Raw genomic sequence first — 11,994 nt, 5'->3', positions numbered from 1 at the left:
GGAGGATCCGGCTAGTATCTCAGCCAGATGGTCGGAGATCCGGCCGGACTGGCCTGAGATTCAGCCAGAACGGTCGGATTTGTCCAGGATCCCGGCCAGATGGCTGGGGATCCGGCCAGTATCCCAGCTAGATAGCCGGAGATCCGGCCTCTCCGGCCAATCTGGCCGGAATCTGACACGGAACCGTCGGAATCAGGCGATGGTTGCTGGATGTTGTCGAATTTCAGCACCGACCGGTGTCGGGATCTGGCTTGTCGGAATCCGGCGATAGTCAACTGCTTAAACATAAAAGTCGATTGCATTGTTTAAAAGAGAGTCGACTGCGTCTACTATCTACGAAAAATGATTTATGCTTTTAAAAAGCGTAAATCATTTTTCAAATTTATTAAGCATTTTTGGTCAAACAAAAATCATTTTTTGGTTGACCATTATTTTCGTCCCTACCAAATACCGAAAAATACCGAAATCATTTTTTAAAAATCATTTTACGCCGAAACAAACGGAGCATAAGTTGCATTTGCACTATGTTTCTTCTCCTTTACTTTTAGCAGTTACCTCTACAACTGAGTTGAGATTTTCTATCCCTTTCTTTTTGTTCTTTCATTGTATTGTCTTGGGTTGATGTGGTTAACCTATTCAGAGTAAAGCGCCCCCAACAAAATCTGTATATATATATATTAATTAAAAGGGAAAAATGTATCATTAGTCTCTGTGATAGCCCAATATACAAATTGCTTCCTGTAGTATTAAAGTGAATTTAAAGTCTATGTGGTTGGTCTAAGTTACAAATTGCTCATTAAAATCAAATTCCGTTAAAAAAATTGATAGATTCCGTTAAGTGCAGCGTTTGTGCTAATAAGATGACGACACATGACATTCTTAATAAAAAAAATTATAAATACATTAAAAATAAAAATATAAAAATTAATCAATAGAAAAATTGGCAGCTACTCTCAACCGATGAAAATCGCTGCACCAGCCCCAACCTCAAGCTGCCCGATCTAGAAGTAGCTTAAAGGCCGCCCAAAAGCCACCCTTAAATCCCTTTGGGGATGGCTGCGCTCCACCCCGTCCTCTACTTCTTTCCACTTCCAATTCGACTTCCTCATTCCTCTGATCATTCTTTAGGCTCTGCAACTCATATTCCGGGACCATTTTATTAATGCCTTACCAAAATTGAAAGTTGTGGAGATCCACGAAATAGATGGCTGCGAATACTTTGAAACATTAATATAATGAAAATTGCATAATCTACGCGAATGGTGCTTATTCCGTGATTGCTCCATATTAACAAATACTCAAGGCCGCCACCATTATCCATTGTTTATTAGAATGGCACATTATCCAATTTTTTTTTTTTTTTAATTTAAGAATCTAAATTATCTTTTACTTCTTTGTTTAAATATACTCTACAATAATTTTTTTTTTATCATTTTTTTTATATCAAATAAATATTGTTTCTTTACAAAATAAAAGTTACTTACTTACTCTTATATTTTTTTTACTAAATTTCAACACAGTCCTCAATTAAAAAAAAAAACAAAAAAGAGCCAATAAATAAAAGAGGAGATATAAATATTTTGTAATAAAACAATAAATAAAAAACTATTGGATATATTGGGTATGACTATAGCATACCAAGATTAAGTAAATCTATAAAAAAAAAAACTGCTGTAACTGCAGTTTTATAATTCTTTTAGTTTTTTTTTAAAATTATTTTTTAAAAAAAGGAAAGCATTATTTATTTATTATTATTATTTTTTTATAAAAAGAAAAGCATCATAGAATAGCGGTTGGGAATGCTCCCAATTGGGCAGTAGACTAGTAGCTCGGGGGTATATATACTTTTTCCTATGATTTAATTCTAAATTTCCGCCAAGAACCTTTTATTTATGCTGAGAGAGAGAGAGAGAGAGAGAGAGTAAAGATGGAAGGCCCTCCAGAGGATGATTGCTGTGCAGTATGCCATGGCCGATTCACTCTCCCATGCCGCACCTCCTGCTCCCACTGGTTCTGCGGTGCCAACTCTCTCTCTCTCTCTCTCTCTCTCGCTGATTAAATTTGTGTAAATCCTATTGGGAAGAAAAAGAAAAGGGTCTTGTTCTCTTTGGTAGCTGAGAAAATGTGCTCTCTTTGAAAATTGGTATCGCTACTATTTTCTGTTGTTTTGAGAGGAGGGAGGATATCAAGGTCCTCATATATTGTGTTGTCTTTTGCTTTTGGAAGTGAACCCATAATTGTAAACCCCTAGTGGCTGGTTCCGTTTGCTTTCTGAGAAAATATAGGGAAAAGGAACACAACCACATTCTTTGATTTCTAGATTTAAACTTTGTACAATGCACACAAGGAAGGAAATGAAGAAAAATTTGTTTTTCTGGGGTCAGGAAAATGACTTAATTCTCTATGCAACCAACTGACCAAGCCTGATACTAAAAATCCTAATAACAAACCCCCAAAGTATAGCTTCTATCTCTGTGTGTGTGTAAAAAGTATTTAATTTGTTAAAATTTTCTTGTTCCTATCAGCTCAAATGTGGTTCTTTAGTTGAAAACCAAGTAAGATCAATTTTTCCTTGTGCAGGTGACTGTATTTTGCAGGTATGGATCCATGGAGATACACTTAAGCGATGTAGATGCCCCATATGTTGTTGCTATTTTCCCGGCTTGACACCCTTGGAAGCATCCTTTGATAGCACTCATGACCCAGAAGCTGCTAGAATCATGGGAAATGTTCGGAGGTATAATCGGGTGCATGCTGCTGGCATCAAAGGTCTCGTTCAGGTATTTGTGTAAATAGGCTCTGAATTGTTATTATCTGTGTAGGACTAGTAGGCATATTACCATCTTTTTTGTTTTTACGATACCTTCTGGAGTACCTTTTTGTTCATAGGAAAAGAAAAAAGAAAATAGCTAGAAAAAAAAAAGTTTTCTTTCATCTACTGAATTAATAATGTTAGGGAATGGAAAGGAAAAGAATTAAAAATGTTTCAGAACTGGAGCCAGTTAATAGGCTTTTTCCTTTCGTTCCTACCCATGGTACCCGAAGTTCGACTATTACTTTTTTTTTTTTTTTTTTTTTTTGTTTTATTAGTAACTATTACTTACCATAAATGCCATTTGCGTTTCCTGAATGCTAAGTGCTTGGGTTTGGTAGAAAGAAAGATACATTACGTAGTGATTGAATAAACTGCTTCGGTTGCTCTAATACTCTCCATTGAGGACTGAATAATTTTACTGGAGTAAAATAAGATATATAAGGTGACTAAATTTTATGTTCTTTTCATTCCATTATCATTTTAATTAAGCTAGAGAGACCAACAAATGTGAATTTCACGATTGTGTACAAAGAGGATTTATGGATTGAATGCATGAACATGATTCTAGAAAGATTGTATGTATCAGAAATTCACCTCCCTATTTGTTAAAAAGGATAGATACAGGTATTGCAAGACTGAAAAAGTAATTTATGCCGGACTTCTTTCATCTTTTTTTAAATAGTATTATATATGTTATCAATAATAAAATAGCTTTTGTACTGTTTTATGAATTTGCAGGATAACTTGGTTGAAAAACATAATTAGTATTACTCAATTTTGGAAAGGGACAGACCAGTTTCTGAAAAGCAAACAAATACACTTATGCCAGCTCTTTAAACCATCCAGACTCTATCTTTTATGAATAGAACTATTGGAAATACTATAATGGCTTGCAAAAAGATGAAACTGGGAAATAGGTGAAGTGGGAGCATCTAGAGTACAGTGGCTACCGTTTTCATGGTCATTTCCAATTTGGCCTGCATGTATTTATAAGCTAACAATGAGCCTGGAAAAGATAATATCATTTTTTTGTGCTTGTCATGGGAATTTGAAATATGAAGAGTAGACACAGAGAAACACTTAAGGAGCTCCGTTTCTAGAAATGGATGATTGGAAACCTGCACAAATTTGAACTATCCCTGCCTAATTAGATGTGATAGGAATGAAAAATATTACACTAATTATCTGTCATGGTGGACTTAAGGATTTGGGTGGGATGGGATGTGAAACATTTAGCAGAAGTTCAATCTCTTTGGAGGCCAAGGGAAGCTCAAATGGGGATGATCAAATTTTTCATAGTTTCAAACTTTTATTTCAATTATGTGGGTTGCAGCTAAAAGCTCCGCCCCTGAAAAATATTCACATATCAATGGATCTTTTGCAAATTTTTTTTTTTTTGCCCCCAAGAATTGAAAAAAGGAGTTGATAACCTGGAGCATTATCTCAGACAATGGTTCCTATGTTGAGATCCTCCTCATTTGGGAATGGTTCTCTACATTTATAGTTGCTTCCCTTTTGTTTTAGGATTCTTTGCCCTTTGTTGTTCTTCCTCATGTCATTGAACTTTGGTTTTCTATTAAATATATTGTTTTAAGATCTTCTTGATTATTAGAAGGTGACATTTTAACTATGAAAGACTTGATACATGAATAATTGCTTCTAATTGCTAAAAAAAAAACATGTTGAACTTTTAGTGACCTTTTTGACATAATCTCTGTAAACACCAGGTTCTAATTTGGCTACTAAAATGCTTTAAGGGAATTTAATGGATGAGTTTAAAAATGTTCTCATAAGAGTTTTGGCTGTTTGAAATTGGTTTCTTTGGTAGATTCCCACCAATAATATTTATTATAAATTGAGCATACCAATAGTTGCGTGAATCTTTTATGCTTGTTTTGATAATTTGCTTGTCAAAATATAATGGTCCACCAGTCATATGCTTGTGTATTAAAATTTGAGCGCAGAAGTTGAAGATATAACTCATGCTTGTTTGATTTTTCTTTCAATCACTTTACCGTTAGTTTTTATTCTGTTGGTAGCTAATGAAAACCTCCCTATTCTTCTTCACAGAAAATGCTTGACCTGCCATTTTTCATCTGGATGATGCTACAAGACTTGATGGATCCTGATAAATCCAGCTTGCTCTTATTCAGAGTGCGCATTTTTGCAGTTAAGTTCATGAAATATTCATGTAAAGGAAATATTGTACTAAATTTTTTTCTTTTGATAAGTCTGTATATAGATGAATTTCAAGTTTAAATGATCTGTTTTGTCTTTCTCTTTTCAAATTTTCTTTTCTTTCAACTGAGTGTTTGTGATTTAACCTGCTATCTTAGTGTAAGTAGTGGGCTTTAAGGATTCCATTTAAATTAATATTCAGAGTGTAGACTTCGAAGGAAAAGGGGTATAACTTAGGGAAACATAACAGAAGTTCATGCCATGGTTGGATGAGCCAGAAATGAGTTATAGGAACACTGCTGTTGGTACTATAATTCATGTGGAAACCCGTTAATCTTTCCATACAATCAAGCTGTTGGTGAAGTGCCTAGATGGGTATGAGTTATAACCCTACACCAACCATAGTGTGATGAACCTTTTCACACACACCCAAAACATTGATGAATTGCATTGTCGAATGCTATATGTCCTGGAAATAGAACAGATGTTTGTAGTTAAGGGTAAATATTTTATATATTAAGAATGCATTTTTTTTTTTTTTTTAAGAAAAAAAGGGAACTAGTTTTTTTTTTTGGATAACTGAGGTTTTCGGAGCTTTGCCTCGACTAGATCCCCGGAATACCGTGCAAAGTGTCCCTTCCACACGAGTCGGGTAAAGCTCGAGTTTTTGCGTGCGGGTGTGGCTCAAAGGAATTGTTTGCACTCAAGGGGGGTCGAACCTAAAGGGAACTAGTTTTTGAAGCATTGATTTTAGAGCTGAACAAACATGATGATGATTTTTAATTTAACACAAAGGTGTGGCTTACCTAGGTCAACTTTCTCTTGAAGATTGTAGTTGTGGATTACCTATAAATGCAAATCTTCGCCATTGTAATACATAGGACAAGTAGTCGGCAATGATAATTGTAACCATTGCTGGGTGTGCCTATTTTATTTGAGTCATGTCACCTCTATATGGTTGGAGTTTTTTGGCTCGTTGTGGTACTAGGATTTGTTGAGAAATGTCTGGGCGTAAAAGGATGAGATATCTGTGTTACAGTTGCAAGTGATAATAGTGCTGTTCCATGGGTAATGCATTTAAGAGGACTTGTAGTATGTTGATGATCTCTTTTCCTCTGAAAGAAGTTTGTTTTTCACAGGTCTATTTTGGTTAAATAGGTCACTACAGTATTATTGAACCCTAAATTCATAATTGTTTAACGGCTGTTAGATTGACCTTGTTATTTTTTTTTGGTTTGCCCCTGTGGTGCACATTGTTTTATTCTGTGGCAGTAAAGGAACTTATGTCTTTCTTAGCTTTTCAGCATTTTGTGCTCTGGCTTTTGAACAGCCAACAAAGCTTTTTGGTTCATTCTGTTCATCCATGGCTGCCTTCTCTGGCTTGATGTAAGGGATTGACCAAATTATAGATGACCTTCATATCTTAAAGTTGACAGTTCTCAAAGATGATTCATATGCAAACCAGATGCCATTATTTTTGATTTCTTTTGATTTTGCCTTATTGGGTCATTTTGGTACGTGCCACTCACTGGTAATTATTTTCTCCTTCGAACTTTATGGATTTAATTTCTCATATAAGATAAATAAGTTACTCAATAGCTTGTTTTATTTTATGTATTATGAGCTGATTCTGAATTAGTTACTGAGGATGGATTTTGTTCCTTTTACCTACAGATTATACTTGGTGGAATCTACATGGCCATCCCAATAGACATTATTGGAATAGGTTTGCTTTCTAAATTTTGTGCATCAAGGGAGAAATGAATTTTAGCACTTGGGCCCTTATGTATGGACGACTTTCATGGTTTTATATACCTTAAAAGATGTCATTTATTAAATTATGGTACTTACAAACTATTTCTTCTGCCTTGAGGCTCAAATGCTAATTGTTCCCTCCATAAAGTAGATGGTTTCCTGTTGTCTAACCCTATGTAAACTTTTTCTACAGATAAACGCAACACACAAAACTTATTTGAGTACGGTGCCTTTGCATTTGTGACTCTCATGCATATTATTGGACTCTATCGCACGGGGCGTCTCGGCAGGCATGGAAATAGATGGATCTTTGACCGACATTATTGAACACCCTTACACCCTCTTCTCTTCCCCAGATTTCCCTGCAAATATCTGGATACGCTCGAAACTGTCCTCAGTTTGGAGACAGGTTAATAGCTGGTGTAGACATCTTGTACAGTTCACATGAACTTTGGGATGGAGCGTGGATCTTACGATTATTGTTGTTAAATATGAGTGAGATAGACCCATGTAGGCTTCGTACTTCAGTTTGATTTGGGAATTTTTTTTCTTGTTTGAAATTAATAGCATAATTCTTGACTTGTCTATATTATTTCATTTCCCTATGCATCTTGTTTCGTTCTTGAACGTGTCCCCTCCATTTTGTCATGAGTTTCGCAAAGTGTCAGTTGATCTACAGTCTCAAGTTTCTTTAATGGAGGGGGCTGTTATATGCACGCATTGATCTGATTTATCTCCAAATGATCTTGTCATTTGGAGTACCTTTTAGCTGACGGTTCATTCGGCCCACCATGTTAGCCAAATGTCGAAGGCCCTTTTGACCTCCAGATCACTCGGGACTTGGGCCTTGGACCCACTCTAACTCATTCAGAAATGGGGGCCCCAAGGGAAGCCCATGGATCCAGTCTGCGACTACAAAACAGGTCCACTAAATGTCATATAAGAGTGCCACACTAGATCCCTTCCTACACATATAGCTAGGTTGTCGTGACCATATAGGATGGCACCAACGGAATTGAAAGAGCTAAAGACCCAGTTGCAGGAGTTATAGGACAAAGGCTTTATTCGCCCGAAATCATCGCCATGGGGAGTACCCGTATTGTTTGTTTAGTAAAAGGACAGAATGATGAGGATGAACATCGACTACCGGGAGCTGAATAAGGTCACTATCAAGAACAAATATCTTTTGCCGAGGATTGATGATTTGCTAGATCAGCTACAAGGAGCTAGCGTGTTCTCAAAATTCGATTTGCGATTAGGTTATCACCAAGTCAGAGTGGAAGAAGATGTTCCCAAGACGGCATTTCGGACTCTACGGACATTACGAGTTTCTAGTGATGTCATTTGGATTGACTAATGCCCTTACAGTATTTATGGACACTATGAATAGAGTTTTTCACGAACACCTAGATCAGTTTGTAGTAGTCTTCATCGATGATATCCTGATTTATTCCAAGAATCAGAAGGAGCATGTAATGCACCTGCTAAAGGCATTGGAAAGACTTCAACGAGAAGAACTCTACGCCAAACTCAAAAAGTGCAAATTTTGATTAGATAGTGTGTCTTTCCTTGGGCACGTGATCTTTGGTGAAAGAGTATCTATAGACCCCGAGAAGCTAAAGGCAGTAGTTGAATGGGGAAGGTCGACTAGCGTACATGAGATTCAAAGTTTTCTAGGATTGGCTGATTACTACTGCCAATCTATCGAAGGCTTTTCCAAATTGTCAGTGCCTTTACCTGCCCTCACAAGAAGAATGTTCACTACTTATGGAGGGAAGCTTGTGAAAAAGTTTCCAAGAGTTGAAGAAACGGTTAGTGTCAACACCCGTTCTAACATTACCTACGGAATCGAGAAAATTTGTAGTTTACAGTGACGCCTTGAAGAAAGGATTGGGGAGAGTACTTATTCAGAACGATAAGGTGATTGCATACGCTTCACGTCAGCTGAAAGATTACGAGCAGAACTATCCAACTCACGATTTGGAGTTAGCAGCTATTGTTTTTGCTTTTGAGATTTGGAGGCACTATTTGTATGGCGAAAAATGCAAGATCTACACAGATCACAAGAACTTGAAGTATTTCTTTACTTAGAATGATTTAAATATGAGGCAAAGAAGGTGATTAGAATTAATCAAGGAATATGATTGTGAAATCAATTACCATCCTAGTAAAGCAAATGTGGTTGTCGACGAGTTAAGCAGGAAGTCAACAATTGAGCTTGCAACCATTGAAATTTATCATCCTCATTTGATAATGGAGCTTGAGAGGATGAAACTGGAAGTTGTAGCGAAAGACTCACTGCACTTTTGTCTAGTATGATGATTCTGCCGGAACTGCTAGAAAGAATCAAGATTGCTCAAAGGGATGATCCAGAGTGCCAGCGAATCAAAAACAACTTAAGGAAGGAAAGACACAAAAGTTTCGTCTAAACGATGATGGGATGCTCACCCATTTCAATCAGGTGTGCGTGCCGAGGGAGCGAGGAGCTGAGAAGAGAGTCATGAGTGAGGCTCACCGTTCTTTATACACTGTACACCATAGGAGTACCAAGATGTACAAGGATTTGAAGGAAACTTACTGGTGGAACTATATGAAGCGAGGTATTGCCAAGTATGTCGAGCAATGCCCCACTTGTTAACAAGTTAAGGCGGAACACCAAAGGCTGGTATGAATGCTCAAGCCACTACTTGTGCCAAAGTGGAAGTGAGATGAAATTGCAATGGACTTCATTTTGGGTCTACCAAGAACATCAACCGGGGAGGATTCCATTTGGGTAGTTGTGGACTGCTTGACGAAAAGCACGCATTTCATCCCCATAAAGGTGAAAGATCCAATTGAGAAGTTAGCAAGATTGTACGTACAAAATGTGGTGCAACTTCACGGAGTACCTTCAGCAATCATTTCAGACAGGGATTCACGGTTCACATCAAGATTTTGACAGAGCTTACATAAGGAAATGGGGACAAAATTGAAGTTTAGTACCATGTTTCACCCTTAAAATGACAGCCAATCAGATCTAATAAGATATGATGCGAGCCTGTGTTTTGGATTTCAAGGGTAGTTGGATTCACTATCTACCTTTGGTTAAGTTAGCATTATTGGAATGCTACCCTTTGAGATGCTCTACGGAGGGAAGTGTCAATCACCACTGTATTGGAGCAATGTTTGAGAACGAAAACTCCTAGGACCAGAAATGATCCAAGACACTCAAGACTAGGTAGTCTTTATCAGACAAGGAATGGCAGCAACCCAGAGTCGATAGAAGAGTTATGTTGATAATCGAAGACGAATGCTCAAATTTTAGGTGAGAGACCAAGTATTTTTGAAGATATCATCGATGAAAGGAGTAATGAGGTTTGGTAAGAAAGGGAAGTTAAACCCTCGATTTGTTGGACCATTTGAGATAATAAAGAGAGTGGAGAAACTAGCCTATCGAGTTACCTACCGCTAGATTTGGCAGAAACGCATGATGTCTTCCATGTCTTAATGTTGAGGAAGTACATCCCTAACCCAGATTTGGTAGTAGAGTACGAATCCCTGAGAATAGAAGAAGAGTTGACTTATGAGGAGAAGCCTTTGCGAATTTTGGATCACAAGGAGCAAGTGTTGCGCACCAAAACGACTCCCATCGTGAAGGTGCTATGGCGCAGTCATGGAGTGGAGGAAGCATCATGGGAAGTTGAGCAAGACATGAGGAACCACTACCCACATTTGTTTGAAGGTCATGTGTGTATGGTTGATTATTTGTATTCTTAGAAATTATACTTGATTGTAATAAGTAATTAAGAGAGGTGTTTTCCTGTTCAAGAAGCATAGGACTCTGGCCAGGATACCTACAAACCTAGATTGTATGTGGAACTACTCTTTTTGTGAGTTGATAGATTTGAGAGTCGAGATTGATGACGATTGGTAAAATTGAGCAACATTGACTACGATGCTCTTGATGATTTACAAGGTGACTATTCACACCTCTTTGAGGATGAAGCAACTGAAGTACCAGAAAATAGATGGGACGAGATCACTCAAGAAGTTACTGAGCAAAAAAATAACAAGGCTTTGGATATTAGGTAACATTATTCATTCCTAGTATTTTCTTTTTAAAATGAAATTATTGTAAGGAATGAGGAATTTAGTTCCCCAAATATTAAATAAGATTAAGTAGGTCTTAATTGGAAATTAAGACTTGTGTGACTTTTGACTTTTTGCTTTGACCGAATGTTTGCCGCGAACAGCCGAATGATCGATCATGAACGATCATTCTTCATATCTCGAATATTTGAATGACGTCATGTATTGGGTGTCAGAAGGTACATCCCACGCCTTTGGGAGTTCTGGCTTGTTTGTTTTATATCCTCAACTCATTCTCTTAACAAAAGACTTCTTGGTTTTTTAACTCATTTTTTCCAAATTTATTTTTCCATTTTGGTGGGAGTATGAGGGTAATTCAATTTCGGTCAATAGTGTGGGGGTAATAGCCAGCGATGATGGGGGGTTTTGTTCACGCAACTATGTGTACCACAATGCCTTTTATTACTGAACCAACAGTAGTTGAAACGGAGACAGCTTGGAAGGCAAAATAATTTTGCAAAGATGTGGGAATTCAACGAGTAATTATAAAGGGAGATGCATTGAAAATTATGCATGCTTTACGACATGAGGGATCTTGTTGGAGTCGGTATGGTAGATTGATCGAGGATACTCAAGCCATGCTAAATGGTCTCCAATCATGATTTATAGGACATATTAAAAGGATAGCTTATGAAGTTGCCCATCGAGTTGATAGTCCCTTTTTTTTTTTTTTTTTTTTTTTTTTTTTTTTTTTAATTTTATCCAAAGCACCGTACATACTAAGCAAGATGATTCTCTTTGATTAATGAAAACTTAATATTTCCTCTCAAAAAAAAAAAAAAAATGACTGGAGGGAATATGATTCTCTGCATTTCATGGTTGAGATTAGATTTTATTGATTTAATGGTGTATATGTTGTTACATGGTAAATATTTTAAATGATGTTTCACAATGTATTCCTTTAGATTCAATAAAACAAAATCTCGACTATGAAATGGTTTCCCTCAATTTTTAATGGTCCATATTTTTGGGGATAATTCAGTTTCGGGCTACATTTATCATTTTTTTTTTCTTTCCAAAAAATGAATATCTCAAAATTTGGAGGAAGCAACTCTCATGATATTTCCACAGGATGGCATCAAGGTGACTCAATAAGTGTATTTTGTTGCTCAGAAAAA

General features: G+C 36.8%; 1 protein-coding gene across 1 annotated transcript; it reads left to right on the top strand.

The window, feature by feature from the left end:
* Positions 1-1,858: 1,858 nt before the first annotated feature.
* LOC133880838 (uncharacterized) lies at positions 1,859-7,335 on the top strand. Its single transcript, XM_062319802.1, has 5 exons — positions 1,859-2,018; positions 2,581-2,780; positions 4,886-4,984; positions 6,668-6,719; positions 6,942-7,335. Exons 1-5 carry the CDS (start codon positions 1,928-1,930, stop codon positions 7,073-7,075), a joined length of 576 nt encoding a protein of 191 aa, XP_062175786.1. The 5' UTR covers positions 1,859-1,927; the 3' UTR covers positions 7,076-7,335.
* The last annotated feature ends 4,659 nt before the right edge of the window (positions 7,336-11,994 follow it).

Source organism: Alnus glutinosa, chromosome 11, assembly GCF_958979055.1.
Source record: "Alnus glutinosa chromosome 11, dhAlnGlut1.1, whole genome shotgun sequence".
Lineage (NCBI taxonomy): Eukaryota > Viridiplantae > Streptophyta > Magnoliopsida > Fagales > Betulaceae > Alnus > Alnus glutinosa.
The sequence above is the reverse complement of the archived record's forward strand: the minus strand, read 5'-3'. Positions and strand labels throughout refer to the sequence as shown.